The sequence below is a fragment of the Lipophrys pholis genome, assembly GCF_963383615.2.
Source record: "Lipophrys pholis genome assembly, chromosome: 9".
Classification (NCBI taxonomy): domain Eukaryota; kingdom Metazoa; phylum Chordata; class Actinopteri; order Blenniiformes; family Blenniidae; genus Lipophrys; species Lipophrys pholis.
The window spans coordinates 17,059,857-17,081,318 of NC_137639.1; the positions used below are offsets into that span (position 1 = coordinate 17,059,857).

At 42.3% G+C, this 21,462-nt stretch overlaps 1 protein-coding gene across 1 annotated transcript in view; it reads right to left on the bottom strand.

The window, feature by feature from the left end:
- Positions 1 to 1,848: 1,848 nt before the first annotated feature.
- The window catches only part of xrcc1 (X-ray repair complementing defective repair in Chinese hamster cells 1), a 20,448-nt gene continuing 834 nt past the window's right edge, over positions 1,849 to 21,462 (bottom strand). Inside the window, exons 3-17 of the mRNA XM_080471567.1 lie at positions 20,397 to 20,507; positions 20,130 to 20,288; positions 19,707 to 19,784; positions 18,436 to 18,553; positions 18,133 to 18,233; positions 17,504 to 17,666; positions 17,148 to 17,388; positions 15,948 to 16,064; positions 8,619 to 8,700; positions 8,429 to 8,528; positions 6,220 to 6,265; positions 4,408 to 4,547; positions 4,226 to 4,316; positions 4,034 to 4,109; positions 1,849 to 2,927 (exon numbers count right to left, since the gene is read on the bottom strand). Of these exons, the coding sequence (XP_080327693.1) occupies positions 2,820 to 2,927; positions 4,034 to 4,109; positions 4,226 to 4,316; positions 4,408 to 4,547; positions 6,220 to 6,265; positions 8,429 to 8,528; positions 8,619 to 8,700; positions 15,948 to 16,064; positions 17,148 to 17,388; positions 17,504 to 17,666; positions 18,133 to 18,233; positions 18,436 to 18,553; positions 19,707 to 19,784; positions 20,130 to 20,288; positions 20,397 to 20,507 (1,731 nt within the window). The 3' untranslated portion in view covers positions 1,849 to 2,819. The remainder of the gene's footprint in view (positions 2,928 to 4,033; positions 4,110 to 4,225; positions 4,317 to 4,407; positions 4,548 to 6,219; positions 6,266 to 8,428; positions 8,529 to 8,618; positions 8,701 to 15,947; positions 16,065 to 17,147; positions 17,389 to 17,503; positions 17,667 to 18,132; positions 18,234 to 18,435; positions 18,554 to 19,706; positions 19,785 to 20,129; positions 20,289 to 20,396; positions 20,508 to 21,462) is intronic.

Sequence of the window (21,462 nt, forward strand, 5' to 3'; positions counted from 1 at the left end):
GAGGAAGTAATCCATGCTTTTGTCAACACTCGGCTGAACTACTGCACATTTTGTTGGGGTCAGTGGGACCTCTGTCACTCGTCTGGTATAAAATACTGCTGCGCATCGTTTAACTGGGAAACAAACATGATCACATTTCACCTGTTTCAGCCTCACTTCACTGTTATTAGAATCCATTAAAAGATTATTCTAAATTACTAGTCCCGCCCCACCCTACCTTTGTCCATTATATTTATATTGTCTTTTAAGGTTCTTGTTCTTATTTTCTTAATGTAGTATAAATTCGGGAATAAGGCTTCCGACCATCTTGGACTTGTATCTCCCGCATTTTGTCAAATTCTCATGTCCAGTAACTGGTGTCAAAATTCAAGTGTGAAGCAAGTCGTGATAACCCTGTGATGACCTGCTCACCTCTGCAGAATGAACTCTGGCCCTTTAAACAAAGTCAGCCTGGAGATGTTCCGTCCGAACTCGGATAAAGAAGACGAATGGTTCTCGACTCATATCCACTAAAGTCCATCATGATTTGCAGTATTATATGTCAGGAGAGATTAAATCACGTCCTACTTAAAAGGCCGAAACACTCAAACCATACAAATGATCCTTAAGCAGTACATGCAAATGGTGCCTCGGTTCTTAACAGAGAATACTGCATAAGCTGTAGAAGTACAGAAGATAATGGGTAGAAAGATATTCAATATAATTGACCTTAAATCTGTGTTTTCACAAAGAAATGCACCACAAAAGGCTCACACAGAGATATTATTGCCACGAGGCAGAAATGTAACCAGCACATCCACCTTTAACATTGTTTAATTTCAAAATAATACAAAAAAAAACACACAAACTAAATTAACAAATTGGAAAAAAAAAATATGGGCTTGTAATTGGATATGAGGAAGCTGCCAGCTTTCAGTATCAACTTTTTTTTGTGTGTGTGTGTGTCAAAACGCTAGAGGAGCAACAAAACAAAGGCAAAACCAACTAATGAACATTCAAGAAAAGCAGCTTAATTGGAATATGGCAAATACTGCTGCTCGTATCGAGGAGTCGCACGACGGTCGGCTTTGTAAGCAAGGCTTGTCAAACGAAGCCACTGCTGAGACTCACAAGAGAAATAAAAATGCAGAAAACAATGAATAAATCTGCCCAGATGTCGTCAAATTGAAGCGAAAAAGGTGGAAACTCTGCAATCGGACCACGGTCGACCTGTCAAACGCGACACTTTGAGCGCAGCCCGTCCCTCCCCGCCGTCTCCGAGACGGAGCCCCCATTTAAGTGAAATATGACTTTGGATCCGGTTGATGTCATTAAGTGCGACACATTTTCCCCAATTCCAGAGCTAACGGATTTGACCCTGCACTCTCTCCTTCACGAAAAGCAAATCGGTGTCTTTGACAAGGTTGCAGGAAGCGGCGCCGACGTGGATTACAAGTGTGTGTAAATTTCCATCGCGCTGAATCTAGTCCGGTCCTTGGCTATTTTATGGATCCTTACTCGAAATCCAAAAACATATTCTGCAGCTTCTCCCCCGTGTAAGCAGCCCTCCCCTCCCCTCCCCGCCCCGCCCCGCATCCACATACTAATCCCCTCGACTGAAGAGCAGAAGACCCAGTGGCTCCGGGCCGCAAAACAGGAGGGGAAGTAAATTAGACAGAGTATGAGAGATCAGAGGAGGAAAGAAAAGGAAGATGGAGCCACTTGAGCTGTAAACACAAGGGGGGGGGGGGGGGGGGAGCACAGGGGAGGAAGAAAACATGGAGAGCAGCTGAGCACAAAGACGATTTTAATCAATAAAAATGACAATATTTTAATTAAAAATCTTTTTTTTATTATTATTATTTATTTAGACAAAATAATTAAGTCCTATAAGAAAATAAGTCTGGAATTGGAACAAGTTGAGCTGTGAAAAGTGTTTGAGTATATTAGGGAGAAATCTCTAAAAGACCATACAAAAAGCTGTCAGACATCTGTCATGTTTTCCCACCAGTTGGTTGTCACACTTATTCAACAAACATAAATAACATCAGACTTTCAATCTTTACCACCAACACCAGGAATCGCAGTGTTTTTTTATCAAATGGAAAGCAAAGAACAAAAAACAAAACAAAACAAAGTCCCCAGCTCTTCGGCTCTTTTCTAAAATATTCACACATACTGATACCGGTTTGTCCCCCCCCCCCCCCCCACCCCCCACCTCCATCCCTGTCTGGCATTTACTCCCAGGCACCTTTCACCTGACTTTGGGTTTGTCTTGTTATAGTTTGCCTGCTTACACAAGTAGGAATCTTATCAGTGCCGCTGGCTGTCAGGACAGGGCGAGAACCCATTTTCAGACAGAGCCCGAGGTAGCGAGGAGAGCGGCGGCACACTGCAGCAGAATGGACCGAGAGATTCGAACATGCACTGAATTAGAGAGAGGGGGGGGGAAGAGAGAGAGAGAGCGAGAGAGAGAGAGAGAGAGAGAGAGAGAGAGAGAGAGAGAGAGAGAGAGAGAGAGAGAGAGAGACAGAGAGACTAACAAACCTCGTCAGCGGAACCTAGAAGTCTACCACTAATCCTAACACTTAACCTCAACAAACACAATTTAAAAAAGTTTATTTTTTTCCAAGCCGACAAAAACATCTGTGAAAAAGGGTTCTTTATGAATATCCAGTACAAACGGGCAACAAAGAAGGAGAATTGATTCGTTACATCTTCAATGTAATCTGTACAAGTAAAAATGTGTCTATGGCTTTCCTTGTTGCTTTCTTGTCGTCAATGCACGCACACTTCTTTTTTTTTTTTTTGTTTGTGTGTGTGTACGTACAGATCACGGTTCAGGGAACAACGGAATAGGGCTGGTAGGGCAGCATCTTTTGTCGCTCGTTAATTGCGTAAATCCACGCGGGTTTGACAAAGTTCAGGTTGCCGTTCTCCATCAGGGCCTGTGTGTGGAAGCCAGAGGAAAAGTTACCAGGTGTCACCGAATGAAACCCTTTAAAAAGGCCTTTTAAAAAAAGGTTGACAAGTCAACACGACCCACACTTAAAATAATCAAAACACTTTCATCCCGAGCATGCTGAACGTTCACCGGGAAGGCTGGAATTCTTTCTTTAGTGCCTTTATGTAATTATGCCTTCCAAAGTGATAGTAAGTGCCGCCATGCCTAAAAATGCATTAGAGGCCTTTGTGTATTGGAAAGCGGTTTTCTTCCCCCCCTCTGTCGCTCCTTCATCACAGTGTTCAGGTTTGGTCTTTGTATACTGGATCAGCAACCCTTTTAAAACTAAACTGTCCCCCGTCTGTGGGAGTGGAAGATAAAAAGCTCATTAATGTTTTAAACTGGCGTGACACCATCTTAATCTGCATTTTAATGAGGGGACATTAAGGACAGTGTGGCCGTAGGGTGATACTTTCTAAACGTTCATAAACGTTTGGTGTGGAGTCTGCATTTCTAATCGTATTCATTCTTGCTATACATCATATTTATACACCATAGTTGTAAAACTCTGCAGCAGTTTGCCATATGCTACTCGGAAGCAGAACTCCAGCATTTCAAGTGTTAGGGATCCGTCTTGCTAGAAGGGCTCATCTCCTTTCCAGTTTTCTTTTCAAAAAATTTGGTTTTCAAAGCAATTAATCTAAATGTAAACTTCTTGGAGAAAACGGCTCAACTGGAAGGTCCGGCTCGCAAACAGTGCCACTTCAAGACATCCCAATTTGAGCATGCGCTGCGTTTACGGTTCATCAAATGTGGAGTGGAGGCTGGCCTCTTCGTCGCTTTTTATGGCGCTGCTGTACGGATTTGGTCGTCTTATTATTATTGGGCCCTTAAATATTATGTGTAGTGCCTCTAAATTAATTTTCCCTGCGTCATCTTCGACTTCTTCACAACCGTGGGGATGTCAGGCCACAGTGGAAAACGTAGTCAACGATGGGCACAAGAACTCGGCACTGAAGATTGGAGGGAATTTTTTGGGTGACAAAAAAGCAGCTTGAGGGAGATGAAATGAAATGCCTTCGAAAAGAAAGACAATCGGACTGAACTCACGTCTTCAAAGGAGTCGTGCCAGCCTTCACTGGTCACAACAAACTGCACCTTCTCCGTCATGTAGTCCTCAATCTCTCTGAAGAAAAAGAATACAGCCGTGCAAAGCAGCATATTGATCACAATCACAAAGTCACATTTGTGTTTTGGAAATTAGTGCACATTTCTATTCCAACAAGAAAATGACTGTCTCACCCATTAAACGCGACGATGTATCGTAACAACAGTCGCCTCTCGTTGTTGGGGAATTTGCCGTACAGGAAAAAGTGCTTTCCGTTGAGGAAGTCTGGAAGGCAAGTGCAGGAGTGCACCGTGTGAAATTATGGATTGTTGTTTGATGGAACTTGAAAATAAAAGGTTAAAAATAAAATACTCACCCGGTAGCTCGGGAATGGGATGATCCACTTCGGCTTCAACGTCCGTGTTTTCGTCTGTGGAGCCTCCATACGGATCCTCGTCCTTCACTCCGGTCCGTCCCCCTGCTGCTGCCGTCTTCTGTTTGTGACGCTTTTCCACCCTTTCAACGGTAAAACACGATCAATGCTGCATGTTGCCAAACCACATCTTGGAAGCGGCCAACAAGTATCGACCAACACTGAACGAGCGGTTACAAACTAACGGGCTGCAGCGGGTAAAAGTGCCTTGTCAAGTTACATCCTCACCACATTGGGAACGACAAAGTTTGTTTTGACAAAGCATTTTGACATCAAAGTTTACATGTGGCGAAGAAATTTGGAAATGTTCATCCACCTTATTTTTCCCAAAAAATTTGTCATTGACCAAAATCTTTTCCAACTATAAATCAGAGATGGTAATGCAATCACACAATTCAGTGTCCCTAATGAGGGATGTAGACCTCATTCGTATCGAGAGACTGAGAACACACTGAGATTTTGAAACTTTGAGTGCTCTATTAATAATCAGCTCAAAGAATTCAATGCGTCCACCTTCTCCCAGCCCCTGTGGTGGCACCCCAACAATAAAGAAACGCAAACTCTTCAACTCGTCCTCACTTGACCTCCTCTCAGTTCTGCATATGGAGGAGCAGCCGCTCTACTTTGGAGTCTGTTTTGAATGGCTGAGCTCCTCACTTCATCAAACACCGAAGCCTGCCACTTTGTGGGGGAAAAACGCATTTTACGGCTGCGATTTTATTATCTCGACCATGATCCCAAAGTTCACGGCCATTAGAGAGAGTGCAGATGGAGACTTGACAAGTAAACAACAAATCAGCTCCCTTTTCACCGCGGCAGTCCGGTACGGCGCCCAAAACCTGCCACCAAAAAGCACGCTCCCTCCTCCCCTGACTAAGATGGACTCAAGGCGTAAAAGCGCTGATCGGAATCACGACAACTCCACGGCCGGCTGCTAACTGCTCCAGTGCGTGCTGGAGGCTCTCGTGTGGCGGGGAAAAAAGGACAAACATTCATTACAAAGCATGGAGACGCCTCCGTCGGGCTTGAAACCGAGAATCCACCACACCGCCAGAAAGGAAATATGGAGGAAAAACTCTTGAGACTCTTATGGTATCTCTAGGAACTTAAAGGCAATACAGAAAAACATAAAACAAGTTGTGATGTTGCCATTACTGGCCCCTATGGTCAAAAAAAAATAATAAAAAAAAATAGAATACCATGAGGGTTTATTTGATACAAATCTTTGCCAAAAACAAACTGCAGATTGTTGGTTATTTTATCGGCGTCTCTTTTAAAGACCGCTGTGGATGAAGTCTAATCATGCCAGAGCTTCGCAAAACATGTTTTCTATGTCTCATCTCATGTGGACAAATGTTTATAGATATATATATTTTTTTTTAAATCAATGTACAACCTGAGAGCACCGCGCAGCGTTTCTACTGTTCAGCGCTGCAAAGAAAAGTGTGTTTAGAGTTTTGTAACCGCCAACATTGGGGGAAAACATGGCTGAATAGAGCAACGGGTGAATGCAAAAAGAGGACAACTGTGAAAGTGTGAAAGACCCTAAAACATCCTGCAGAGCTGTGGGGAAACTTCCCAAAGATGAGCCGAGTGAAAAATCTCACCGGGCGTCGCCTTAGCTCGAGTTGTAATCAAATTATAAATCGAACGGTTAACTCGGCGGCTTAAGAACGAAATAATAGGACAGGGAAGCTCAAACTAATCAACATCAATATTTCAAACAGCGTCCCCGAGGTTATTTGTGCTGTTTACCTCTGGAGCTCGTCCTCCGTGTCTCCTGCGGAGTCGTCATCTCCTCCTGTGAAATGAAGCGTTTACTTGTCAAATCTATTCTCACAAAACAAACAAACAAACAAACATTGGAAGTTTTTTTTTAAACTTCCAATTCTGCACCTTGGCCTTAATTAACCATGAAAAATGAGAGTTAAACTATTTGTTTTATTGCGTTTTCGTCGGGATGCAATGACACAAAGGTCCCAAGCGCACGGGGGAAAGAGCGCAGCCCCCGTTTTCTTTGAAAACTTGCATTTTTGTTGTTCAACAGTTGCAACCTTGATGGCGACACCGGCCATTAGCATACAATCTAGTGCCGTTGAAAGGGGAGCGGAGAGGACGACCTCGCCACTTTACTCCTGGCTCTGCATTAACATAGAAATGAGAATCATGCACAAGTCCCTCCACGGCGATCACATCCCCGCCTCACTCCTTGCCTCCGTCTCCTCCAGCTGCAGCGCCTGCATGTGTGTTCCGGGCCGTTCCGTGGAGGTGTCGTCAACTCATGCGTTCCCAAGTGCTTCGTAGAGGCGGTTCTTTTTTGTGTAATCCACGGGCTCTCACCCCGCGCCCTCTAAATTCATTCATTCCTCTTCAGCGAGGAGCGCTCGGTCTCAAGCCGCGTGCGACTCATGGGAAGTGATTCATTGTGTTAGTTCACTCGATTACGCTCTACCTCTCCGGCCTCGGCGATACAGTTCCGTGGATACGTCCATAATTCTTTCTCAAGAGGAATAGGGCTCCCTCCAATGTATTTTCTGCTTTGATTAGCAGATGCACACTACTCAATTACAAGCGCTGCAGGTTTTCTGTTTGTCTTTATCGTGAATAAGAAACGGCGTGATTCTGTCTCGCGCTCTCTCGCCGCAGCGCACCATTGATGGCCCGATCTATTTCAGTGATTACAGGAAGAAGAAAAAAAAGAGAGCGAGAGAAACCGAGAGAAGAGAAATAGTTGTGTTTAAGAGGTTGCTTTAAATTTTTTTCCATAAAGTTTTGTTTGCTTGGTTTTTATTTTAAACTGTAAAGAAAAAACAGGATATCAGTGTGATTGGCTCTTTGAGGCCGTACTCCAGGTCCAATGGGGCTTTAAACCTAAAGTGCAGCAGCCGTTATTTTTGTTCCATGTGTTTTCTTAATGTCTAATCCTCAAGCCGCCAAGTGGCACTTCCTTGTTTTGAGTCGGTGATTCAAGCCGTGAAGGTTAATCAGCGATGGGTGCTGCTGATTTGAGGGGGGTGTGTGTTTGGGGGGGGGGGGGGGGGGGGGGGGGGGGATTGAACCCGTCCTCAAAATTTGTTTAAACAAACAAAACAGTGCCAACAGTGAAGGTCAGGAAAAGTTAAGCTGACTGAAGTCAATAAAAAAAAATTACTTTTTAGCACTTTAGCACAAGATGCATCTTGAAAAACACGCAGGAAGACTTAAGCTTCTTATTAGTCAGTGGAAATAAAGCAAATAGCTCATGTCAAATCAGCAAATATGCAAGTGAGTGTCTGCCTGTGCCTGGCACACTGTGCTTCACTTTTTCCACATTTTGTTATGTTACAGCCTTATTTCAAAATGGATTCAACTCATTGTTTTCTGCGCACAGTACTCCATAATGACAATGAGAGAAAAGGTGTTTTCTTTAATGTTTGCACATCTGTGCTACTGAGAGCTGGTAGACTTCCTCGATATCTTGTTTTAATCAAGATATCTTGATTAAAACAGACAACGCTCAAATTATGTTTCCAAACAACTAGATATTTCTTTCTTTAAATAAATAGTATATCACTCAAGTAGAAATGTTCAGTCGCTTTGCAGAACACTGCATCAGCTTGACCTACGTCAAAGCACCACAGGGTGCAAAATGCCGAGATATAAACAAACTGACTTCTCTTGAGCTCAGCGGTGAAAAGAAACTCCCTCCTGAATCCAATCTTTAAATGCTACTTTCATCTCGGCTGTCATTTTTCAATTTCCTCTCCACTGCCCATTTCCTCCCTGATCATTTCACTGTTCATGCCTTTGTCTCTGGGCCACGCCGCTATAAGTCAATTGAAGAACATGTTTGACACTTTGTGATGCGCTCAACATGTCTTATTTACACATCAATAAACAATATTGTGGGGTTTTTTCTTGCCAGTAAGAAAGAAAGAATGTTCTTCTGTTTTGGGCTTTCGAGTGAAAGTCTGTGAAGGTTCACCTGGTTCATCTACATCAGTGGAGCCACCATAATCGTCGTCTTCATCCATCTTCACCGGAGTCTTTTTGGGGGTGACTCGTCTCTGCTGCTTCTGTGGACTCTGCGGAAACGGCCCGGTCAGAGCGCTCGCGGGGACAGGCTGATTTTTCATGAGATTATTCCGATAGGCTCACTTAGAAAACAAATGTACCTCCGTGCTCATTTCGTCCTCGCTCGGGTCGTCCGCGTCCATTTCGCTCTCCGAACTCGACTCGGCTCCATCCATCAAATACCTGCGTTGAAAAACAAAACTGGAGTGAGCGCCAAGTGTCAGGATGATAAAAAGGCGGCGGAAAAAGGAACGCGTGCGCAATATATCTCGCGCCCAATCAGTTTCTCCTGTGCAGCGATTCAAGGTGCGGCGAGCTGCCGTCATGCAAGAGGGGAACAAAAAGCAGGGTTCGGGGAGGCTTTCCACTTTTCACCAAGCAAATCAATCCACGGATGTTTAAAAGGTTATACACACATTGAGTATACACTGAGGTGTGCAAGAGAGGAGCCGAGCAAAACACCTGCAGGGGAAGAACAAAGACTTTTCAACTCGTCCTCACTGACCCCCGAGCTCTTTTTGTTTACTAATCAGTACCTGTTAAGAGTCCGGAGAAAACTCTTTTCAAAATCCTGGTTTTCTGTTTCAGTATATAGTTACAGTCATGCCCTGATTTCAGAAACAAAGCCAGCGTTGTGGAAATGCCGATTTTGAAAGGTATCGTTGAAAAGTTAAATCGATCTGTCAGTAAATTTTTACATCAACTAAACCTTTTTTCAAAAGTCCTCAAAACGGCCTTGTTATGAAAGAGGAAAAACACAAGATTTATGCAATGTTGGAAAAATTTAAGATTTCAGTGTTTTCTATTTGCACGACTTAGAAGTTCCAATTTAAACATTTGTGCACAGGTCTTCTTCCACAGTCACAAAACATAAATGTACGTTTAATTGATGACCATAAATTGCTTGCGGTTTGCTGTTATGGACGGGAGACCGATTCAGGACATTGCCCTGCCGTCACCCAGCGTCCACTGGTATTGACTCCAGATCCCTGTGACCTTTAACGGAATGAAGAGCTGGAGAAGATGGATGGATATTTAAGTTTAACGTAATGAATGTAGCAGCAGCAGCAGCAGCGCCACGTCTATTCGTGTCCCCTAGTCAGATTAGAGAAAAGCAACATGGATGAGACATATGGGCATGTTCAATTTACCTGATTCAATCACTTTTAGAATGTTTGAATTCAATTGTGAAAAAAACAAACAAAAAAAACCCAGAAAACTATTTCTTAAGACGCAACCACAATTATTTGATGGGCTGATCAATAAGCTAAATCGGCAAAATCATGTTAATGTTTGACACTTTTTGTGCATCTAGAGTAGAGTTAGTGAGTATAATACTACAATGCAGCATGTGAGCGGCGATATGACTGACTGGACTGTCCTGTATGGAAATCCTGAAAGTTAAACCAGAAGCACTGAGGTTAACACCGTCACCACACAGACTGAAGACTTCAATATATTTATACTACTTTTGGAGTCTCTTCATTCATCCTGATAGATCACCCATTTAAAACAAGACTGCATTTTCACGAACATTTTAATTTGTGGTGAAAATTGACGTATTTAAAAGCGAGCTAAAGACGCACCTTTTTGGACTCACTTTCACCAATATTTTATCATTTGGATTTTTGTTTTTAATCTTTATTTGCATATTTATTTTATATCTTTAAATTAATTCATTTTAATGCTTATATTTACCATTGTGTCTAATCATTTTATCTTTGTTCTAATCTTTCTTTTCTTTTAAGACCATAGGATTTATACCTCGATGTGCAACTCTTTAACATTAGTTTTATGCTTTTTTTCCCCAACCTTTAGTGTTTTCTCACTGCTGATGTGATATAACTTTCCTCAAACTTTACTGCCTTGAATTTAAATGTAGTCCTTCCTCGTGTTTGGGAGGGGAGGGCGGCTGTTTATGTTTTGTTTTGTGGGAAATCACTTTGTGCTTCGTTATCTTTGTATGAAAAATGTTGTAGAACTAAATATTGACTGAATTAAATGTATTTGTGTCTTTTGGTGGGGAAAAAAAGCAAGAAACTAAATAATAAAACAGCCTGCAACCAAAACCCATTTGGCACTCAACAGTGAAATAAACTGAAGAAATGAAATACAAAATGGACAATTCATGGTGAGGCTGTTAGAAAGGAGATCATCACCAGTAATGATCTCTGCAAAGGTTAAGAGGGAGTGGGGAGAAATAAAGAGGCTCGATGTTCCATTTCTGATATCATTAGAAGTGTTATGTGGAATTTAATGGATAAAATATGCAGAAATACTGCTAAAGACGATGCAGAAAATAAATCCTGATGTCCAATGACACACAAACAAATGTTTCCAGGCTTTCTGCAGACTTCAGTCCTCATGATACAAGTGTGTACAACTAGTCTTGACACAGGTACGTATACATCATCTGCGCGCACGCACGGACGAGGAGGCTGTGACATTTCCTTCTTGTTTCCTGCAGCCACACACTTTCAGCTTGAAATGTCACTATAATGGTGTCATTGTTTCCACGCACACTGAAGAGACATTTTACTGCCCGATGGCTGCTTGTTTCATAAGGGGGCTGATATAGAAACTGCTGCATATGACAATGAGAGCGAGCGCTACAAGAGAAGAATAAGATGGACTGTTTTGATGCTGTGTTTGGGTTTGGTTCGAGGGGCAAACTTATAACTGGATTAGAATCCCACTGCATGATGGAACGTCCCCAACTTCTCCCAATGTGTCGGGAAGGGCATGAGAGATCCAAACAAGTGGGATTTTCTCACTTTCTGCTTGTTTGAAGTTAATTATTTTTCTGTAATTTACAGATAAACTGCATGAGTCCTGATTTAATGACAAATGTGTTTACTTCTTTGGCTCTATTGTGGAGTTTCTCAAGTGTTTTCAGCTCTTGACTTTTCCCCCCCGATAGTCTCTGATTGGGCAACTACCACCAGAGAAAAACATTTCTGGACTGCTCAGCTCAGGGGTCGGCAACCCATGGCCCACATGTGGCTCTTTGGTCCCTCTGCAGTTCATCCCAGAGCGGGGCGGGACGGTACGGTAAGGCAAAGCGCACCCAGAACCAACTGTGTTGAGTGGTCCCACTACAGAGAGTGCGGTAAAAGTGTGCGGTCAGCTCCCCGCAGCCGCAGCTCAGCGGCCAGGCGAAGCGGTGAGCTTCCCTTATTAATAATTTGTGACACAGCGGAAAACTTTCTCAATCTGAACTGCAGCGTTTATCTCCCGCTGGATCTCCGCCTCTCCTGTTACTGAGAGGAGCGTCTGAACCTCGACTCCCAGTGTGTTCTGCTCAGTGGGAAACGAGTCCAAATGGCTCTCTGAGTGTTGACGGTTGCCGACCCATGGCTTAGCTGATGTCACTATCTGATTAATTAAATACAAAATGTAGCTCGCAGACACTCGTCTGGAGCCGAACGGCGCTGTACGTTTCTCTCCCCAGACGCTTTAGCATTTGTGTGCGTGATGGGAGCGCCGTTTGAGTGTGTGCATTTGTTTGGGTGCTTGTCATCATCAAAGTAAGTGCCCCCTTTAATTACGCATAGCAGATGCAGCTTTTAAATAAAGGACACATCATCAAAGCTGCGCACACTACATGCTGCACAATAGTACTGCTGTGGGCAGGGGGTGGATTATTTTGACAACGAGTGGGGGGGGGGGTGGTGGTGGGGATCTTTGGGCCGATCAGTAAGTGGCAGAGAAAGGCGAGCGAGGATGACGGCGCAAGCTTCAGGATAACGTTTCACTTTCAGAAAATTGTAGAGGAAAATCTGAATTCCATGAAACATCTTCATTCATGCATTCACTCCCTCTCATTCAGTCTCTTTGCATGCCTCTCACACACACACACACACACACACACACACACACACACACACACACACACACACACACACACACACCGTCAACAGAAATCTCATCACATCATAACTCTGACCACTTTCATTAAAGGCTTTGAAGACCACCGCGGGCAAAAATTGATTTCCCTCAACATGTCCTATCTATAAGATGTGTCCTGTGGGAGATGAATGACAATTATCTCTCTGAAATGACAATCAAAGCAAAGCTACCGGTTAAATCCAATCCACCTTTCTACCAACTTCAACTCGGAGCCACAACACCTCTCATGTGCATCCATGAAGGGAAGTCACATTTAAAAAATACATTTGATCAACAAAAAAACAAAACAAGACTGCAAGGTGACGTGGTTGATATCTTGAACATGCTTGTGTCAAAACAACTATCAAAAGCAAAACATAATAAATCGCACTGCAAGCTGATTCAACTTTAACATGAACAGGAAAAGGAGCAAGACCTGCTTCCTGACAGTGCATCTCTGCATGGAGTTTGCACGATTCTGCATGTAAAATACATAAATATGGAATAATGTTGTAGCGTATTGCAATAAAGATCTGATTTGCAATCATTTTAAACATTTGAGTACAAGATGTTGTGACCTGTCTGCTCAGACCTCTGTTCATTCAAATAACAGTGAGGTTTCTCTTGCCCCAAATTCATAACCAGGTGCAACTGGATTGTATTTTTATTTTATATGTTTGCCGTTTCCACCAGCAGCCTTTCAGAGTTGATTACGTTACGTGTGATGAGTTTTCTTTGTTTTTAGTTTTTCTGATTTCTTCCCATTGGTCTCTGGAAATAAAGTAATAAGGACATTATCAGTTTCAAAATGATGTGACAACATGTGTGAATCAAGTACGATTAATTAACGTTTTCTGTCGCTTGTGTATGGAAAGATAATCTAATGCACGTCAGTCAGTCTATTGCAAAATACATATTGTGCATGTTGATTTTGCGATAAATTAAATTTGCTATATTTTGTTCAGCCCCATTTCAAACTGAAGTCAGCAGTTTTAGTAATGCACTCTTTGACTTTTTAGAAGAATCTCATTTCAAACGGAAATGGTTGAGTGCTGTGCTCCGATCATTGCTGACAGGATTTAGCAGAATGCCCCAGACCACCCGTCTCCCATCAAATGACCAAAAGAGACATTTTTAGCACTCCCCCTCCATTATAGCTTCCAAGAGCTGCAAAACATATTTAACCTTGAAAATAAGCATATCACGGCTCAGAGAATCTTAAATCTAACTGGGCTATATATAAAGAAAACTTTTACAATTAGAATTTAACATGGTGGACATGTTTTAAGCAGTTCTGGCCCTTTTTTTGTTCTTCTATTTGTCCATTCGGCTATTTTAGCCATTTTAGTGGCTTTAGAATCTTGAATATATTTTGAAATGTTTCTATGAGTTTTAATACTTTTTTTTAAATCTGCATTTTCAGATGATTTAAATTGATTTAGCATAAATACTTTTTTTTTTTGGTAGTTTTAATCATTTTAACTTCTTTAACCATTTTAGCCTTTCCTACTCTTCTAGACATTTCCTCAATTTGGATTTATTTTTTTTTCCTCCACTGCTTTCCTCGATTTCAGCCATTTTAACCATTCCAACCACTTTTCCAGCAAATTCAGCCGTTTTGCCTTTTTAAACCATTTTTAATTTCAGTTATTTGACCTACTCAAGCCATTTTAGCGATTAAACGTGTAGATAACATATAAATATATATCTTTACTTCACTTTAATTCACTGAACTTATGCGAGAGAAGGGCGACAAAGCAGGAATACAGGAGCTCCAAGGCCAGCCATGCCCACCCCTGCTCTATACGTTTCCATAAGAGTATATTCGAATTATCATCTGCCTCTCACCGTTTGATAAACTGGCTTCTTGTCCCGACCTTCGCCCAATGTCAGCTGGAATAGGCTGCGGTCATAACCATCGCTATAACTATAACCAGAATGAAGTAGGTAAAGGAGAGGATGGATGGATGGAAGGTGCCTGCAGTGCAAGCAGCAGTGCAAGGCTTTTCCCAGTGCGGATAACCCATCCAGATACACAAGACAACAAGGCGGGTTTTTCTTAAATCTTATTCTAACTCAAGTGCTTCCAGTCTTTCTTTACTTTTCCCATTTTACTGCAATAAAGGAAGACACTGAATCTCTCTGGCATGCCAAACCTTGAATATTGTCAAGCGTTACAGTTGTAGAGTCCCGTTCAAACGTACTTCACGTAACATTGTGAAGGAGAGACTTATTGAACCATTACAGTTTTCACAATAAAACAACAGCATTGTAAGACAATCCATCACGCTTTTACTGAGATGATCTGTCAAAGCTGAAACAGTAAAACTACTTGGAGGGAAAAAGGCATTCCCCATGAGTTTTCACTTGGTTCTTCTCGTGTTTGCATTCGTGCGCGTGTGTCCACAGTGGCGATGAACTAATACAGGTTCAGCAAGTTGGTAGTGCTCAAGCTGGCATGGTGAAAGAAGGACCAATTAAAAAGAGGCCCCATGTGGCTGAGAGCTGCAATCATGCGCCGCCTGATTACCTGACTGAGGTTTTGAGATTGCCGACACGTAATAGAATACAAGAGCTAATATGATACTCAGGAGTCTATAAAACCCAATTATGGACTAAAATGAGATTTATTATTAGAGAAACTATTGTATAGAACATAAAGCATACCTTTAAACTCCACATACAAGCAGAGGAAACAGAGTTTGATTATGTTAAACCAAGATTAATACAGAAAGGACGACATCTCAAAATGAAGCCCAGTAAATTTGCAGTATATATTTAGAGTCTATAAAATGATATAACTTGGCGCTGATACCTCGACAGGTTATTATTATAGACTTCAAATAATGTTTTTAATAATCATAATGAAGTTCTAAAAAAAGTCTAAATATATCTGAATTATATTCTCTGAAGCCTTGGATAGCCCGGCCTGGTTAGAAACCGAAAGGAACAAGCATCATTAAAGAGACGTGGATGAAGGAATTCCTTAACCGATGAAGCAAACTTGCGATAAAGTACATTACGACTTAAAATTATTTTGGACTTTGCATCGCTCCAAAGTACTACTCGGCTCTACATTATTCAGCACATACTGATTTGCGTGGCGCGATGACAGAAGACCTTGATGCTGCAAAACCTCCACCCCGATAATGAGGCGGATAATTACGGCACTGTGGGTGTCGGGTGGGTTGGATTTGTGATCGCAGCGGGGATCAGCTGCTCAAGGTTACAATGTTCTCTGTGGAAAGTGGGCAACACTGCTGTGCGAGGTGTATTTTTGGAGGCTTCAATCAGTTCAAGTGCCTCACACAGATTGTCCGACGTGGCTTAAGCATTAATCAGATATGGACTCGTACGTTGGACACATGTGCAAGAACACAACAACAAAAAAAAAAAAGGAAAAAAAAGGGAACTCAACCTGAGTAGCTTTTCAGCGTACTGAATCCTGTCCAGCTGTTTCCGCACAGGCTGGACAATTCCACTCTTTAGTTTCACTACAATCAAAATCAACTCCGCTTTTATGCAGTTCTCCCTTCGCTTACCTTTTATACGGGAGCTTCTGTTTCCTCTTATGGCAGTCCAACACCCACTCCTTGCGCACGATGATGCCGCCTGCTGATTTCACCTGGCTGTACTTCGGGGTGTTCGCGAAGGCACAGCTGGAGATTGAGAAGGCCAAACAGATGCGCACACACACCCACACACACACACACCCACACACCCACACACACACACACGCATCACTAAAGAGCAGTTGACGGGGCTAAACAGTGTGCTTTGGCAGCACGAATCAAGATGAAATCAAATCAAATTAGATTAATGACAGTACTACTGGGCCTATGAGACCACACTAATCTGTTTTAATTGTGAAAACATCAGAGGCGGATAAAATGAAGAACAACAGAACATCACTGGGGAAAAAAAAAAAATTGAAAATATTTGCAGTCAGAAAAAAAAAAAGGCTGCTCTGGAAAAATAAGGCCATTATCATCAATAAGTAATGTGATCATTAGCATAGTAATGGTGCCACTGGTGCATTGACGCAGTCAGAAACTCTAAAGTACAGTTTGCAAGCATGAGAGCGTTCACAAGAAATGGTCTATTTGGGTGTTGTCATTTTCCTGTAGATTATACGAGCCAGCACAAGGGTGAACCTGAACTTGTAAGGTCAATATCTTTTATACGCGTCACATCTACAGATTCTTGTTACCGAGAATATCTACAGGTTAATCTAATAAAAGAACAGAATGTATTAACTTGAACAGTTTTGACAAAGCCCATCGATAAGAAAGAATGAAAAGTTCAGGAAAAATTTCTCAATGCATCTCACTGAAACCCCAAGAGGATCGAGCCGCCGCATGCATATCTAACACTGATTAAAACACTTTAGGTAAAATATTTCCATACATAAAAAACAAAAGGATCGATAAGAATTAGGCTTTATTTTTCACATTTCAGGAAATGTCTTTAAAGTTGCTCATATGATTAACTACGAGGCTAAAGGCTTCAGAGTGCAGCTGATTGGTTCATCATATAAATGAAAGCTCTGATGTTACTTACTGATGAGTGATATCCACGTTTCAATCGAATGGTCTTATTCCCTTCGGACGGATCCAGGCAAGCTGTTCATCATCTTTACGCTGAATTATTCCCAAACGCTTCTGACTATGGCTTCACATTTACTATTCAAAGGCAAGCGTATTTCCTATAACTTGCAATAAGGTAAACCGAGATAAACTTACATGAGATGTGTGGCGTCAGGTGTCCAGTCGGGTCGGTACTTGGCCCCCATGTCCAGGGCTTTGTCCCTCAGCTCCCCTCGGAAGGGGTTCTGGAAGCCGCTGAGGACAAACACCACGCCCTCCATGATGCGTTTTAACGGAACCTGCTGCTCACTCGGAGATTTGGCCTTTTGTTTGGGTTCAGGTTCAGGTTTGGACCGACTCTCCCGCTTCTTCTCAGCGGCCTTCTGTGCTGGTGGAGCTGTGAGGAGGATTGAAGAACTTCAAACATTTTCGGGGGCAAACGATCATCTACTGGCAACACACACACACACACACACACACACACACACACACACACACACACGTTTTTCTACCTTTGGCCGCGCTGGGGCTGGGCGTGCTGACCGGGCTCGGCTTGTTTTTGGGGGTTGTGGCTTTGCTCTCCGGTGATCCAATGGGGCTCATTTTCTTTGATGCTGGTGGGCCGGGAGCAGACTGCCGCTCTTTGCTGAACTCAAATTTCCTTTTTGCTGGTGGCTAAACGACAGAAGGTAAAAAGGTGTTTTTTCGGGGAACAGCAAAATGACGGAGCCGCACTTGAATGTTGAAGGCAGAGGTATTGGGATGATGGGTGAACAGAATAAGCTCTGCAAATTAATCCCCCCCGTTTTTTTCCCACACCGATTTTATACAACTAAAATTCACCCGATGCCACAGTGGTGTCACTGTATTGTAGGCTTGAATGGTTTTTACACCTTCACTGCTACAGGGTCGCCCATATTCAACATCAAGATTTAACCGATGCAGGACCTCAACGTTTCAGTCAAAAGTTAGATTTTCTACTAATAAATATTGCTCCTGAACATAGACTGCTTCATTTCCCTTCACTCGAAGCCCCTGTTGAGGTTCTCCTACCCCGAATAAAGAAAGTGAGGCGCTCTCTCGGGAAACGCCCGTCTACCCGCTGTGCTGTGGGGCGGAAAATGACGGGGCTGTTTAGTACCTGTGGCGAGGCAGAGTTGGAAGACGAAGCTTGGCCTGATGAGCTTCCACCTGCCTGCAGGGCGGCCGCGGCGTAACTCAACTTCTCAGTCTGAGGAGATGCTGCAGACGGAGAAATGCAGAGAGCAGATGAAGGAAGGGAAGAACACTTTCCTCACAAAGCAGCCTTATTAGATTAATCACAACCGAGCAAGTGCTCTGCTGGCTTTTTACTGACTGACGCAGTCCAAACTTTATGATTACAAGGAATTATGAGAATTTCAAAGGTCTTCCGCAGGTGAAGAATAAAATGAAGCACTTTTACCTTTGAGTGAAGGGCTCGACTTTGTGTCCCGGCTGAAGAAGAGGCTGCCAGGTTGAAGACTGGATCCAGACGAAGGAGAGTCATCCTTCACCCTGAACTGTCCGAGCTTTGTCAGTTTCTGACACAGAAAAAAAGAAAAGAAAAAAGGAGTTCGGAGTCCAAACAGAATGGTAAATAGATTTCACTGATGTCAAGTGTTTGACAGCTTTAGCAGTCTCAAAGCAAACGTCCTTCAAAATGAGAGAATATATGAACCAAGATTAAAGTAATGAGACTGACGGGCTGGATCAGATGCACCAAAAACATCTTTGTTACTAACAAATGTAGTCAGGGGATCAATACCCATGATGCTTTGCACTGTGATATCGGCCATTATTGGCATGTACACTTCAAACAACATCAAGCTTTACCCAGTATCGAAGACGGATTTATTAGCTTGACTGATCAAGCTTGTTGCTTTCAAACTGCAAACCAAAGAAGCATTGTCCTTGTATCAGAGTCTAATCAGGACAATTATATGTTTGAGAGCAGCGGCGTCTTCTGAACATTGAGAATAAGGACATGCTAATAGAATTGTTTAAACAAATCATCTTCATTGTGATCAGGTTTTTGGTCTAATTATTTGTGTCCATGCAAACACAGTGATTGTGTTGGCTTATTTTTAAAATTAATTTCATCTCACCTCTCTCGTAGTTCATCCTTTTAAGACTAATTACTCAGGCCACCTAACGTTATTTTGATTTCTTTTCATAAAATGTGCAACGTGTGAGCACATCTACCAATTAAAAAATACAAAAACAACCACAACAAAAAAAACAAAACATCAATTTTAACCATTTTTGTGTTTTTCACAGTACCAAAAGACTCATGATACACATGTGACATGCTAGTAAATCTTGCTGAAAACACAGTCTTACAGGGATGTGTTGAAAACCCAATTTTGACACTGAGATCCTGCACTCACAGAATTCTCCATTTAAAAATTTCACACAGTGTGTGACAGTTCTCCGCTGGTGAAAACATCAAGACTGCATTTAGCTCAGCTCACAGAGAGTTAGGACATTAAGCTCGCAGCAGCGCATACAACACACTGATTCGTGCCGTCAAAGCACACTGTTTCGACCTGTCAACTTCTCTTTAGTGATGTGTGGATGTGTGTGCGTGTGTGTGTGTGTGTGTGTGTGTGTGTGTGTGTGTGTGTGTGTGTGTGTGTGTGTGTGTGTGTGTGTGTGTGTGTGTGTGTGTGTGTGTGTGTTTTTTACACTACTTACAGGGGACGAGGTTGGCGGAGGGTCATTTTTGTCGGGTGGTGAATGAAACTTAACAAAGGCGAGACCGTACGCTATGTTCTGAAAAGTGCAAAGAAAAAGGTTAAAAATATGTCATCAAAAAGACAAGGAAATTCCATTAATCTCATCTGAACGGATGTTGAAAGCTGATTCTAACACGTGCATAATGTCCAAATATGTTTATTCCCAAAAGTACATGAACAGTTATCTTAAAAGTTTGTTTCATCCAGCACTGTATGCCAGGTACTACTACACTGCTGTAAAGCAACAGTATCTTAATAATAAACAAAGTGCAGACAAATTTTTGAAACATTGGATTCAAAATAATAATTAAATGGCTTTGTCCATTAAGGCCAAAAAAACAAAACTGAACTGTTTGTGGATGATAAGTGGTCTGGTCGTTACCTTGCTATATGGCTGGCTACAGACAATTTTCACTCTGTCCCACTTCTCCTGAGCCGTGCTCTTCTGCAGCTGGCCGGGCCCGAAAAAACGCACCCGGTTCAAATTGGTGCCATTGCGGCTCTCCGTGGGAGACATGAAGGAAGATGTGACCAGAAGAACCTAGGAAAATAAAATGGAGAAAAACAAAAAGCGAATTTTTCGGGGTAATGCTAATTATTTTCCTATTTTATATTATGGGGGAGGGGTCATTTGGTGTAGGGGAAATACCTCATAGTCCTGGTCTCGGACTGCAGAAGAAGAATTCCCCACCAACACCTCGATGAAAGCCGACCCTTCATTTCCGATATCGATGCTGTGCACCTGCTCCTCCTTCTCAAACTGACAACACAGTAAAACAGCATTGGTGGTTAAAACACAAGACGAAACGAGAGGAAAGTTCTGACAGAGCCGCTGAAAGGAGGACTGAACCTCAACCCACATTTAAACTCTCAAAGCAAACTAAATTGATATAAAACACATTTTAGATATTTCTTCTTCATTGGTTTTAACCCTTTCATAGGGGGAAGGCATATTTTATCAGTCCCCTTGAATAATTGTCCAATGAGTGAATGCTTAAACTCATTTTTCCAGGACTTTTGGTGCACGGCAGTTTTTCTACAGTACGTCACAGAAATTTGACCCGACTGAATCTGCCCACTGCAGATGACCTGTGGGCTTCTGTAATGAGCAGTATAGGGCTGCAAAGATCTGTCTTTCTGCTCTCTGGTAGTTTGAGAATGTAATTTCTAAATATGATAAAGGGTATGGAATTATGGTAATGTCTCACCCTTGAGGGTTTGTACTCTGCTGTGTAAAATATTATTTCTCCATTTTTCTGCAGGAGGTTACAAAATCACAATGATGAACACTGAATCATGTCCAGCAAAATAAAAGAGTATTTTGGCAGAGGAAAGTGTTTGGTCAAAACAATGTTGAAGCGGGTTCCTAAACAGACAAACGCCTACCAGCAAATGAGGAGGGCGACGACTGTCAAATGCTTACAAAGGTTACTTTTTAAAAACATACAACACATTCTGTGAAAACTGAGCAACAGAGAATCAATTTACATTCAAACTACAGATGGGAATAGTTATAATGCAATGTAGACAAACCATTTCAGACTCATTGCAAAAGCTGATATCTGCCAATCAAAGTCTATTTATCCCTTTAATAGAGTACATTACAGATTAATCCATTCATCCCATGTACCCGTCACCCCATGGACAGAGCAGTCCAACACAGGGCAAAAGCAAATACAAAGAATCACAAAAACACTGAAACGCATCCATGCAGA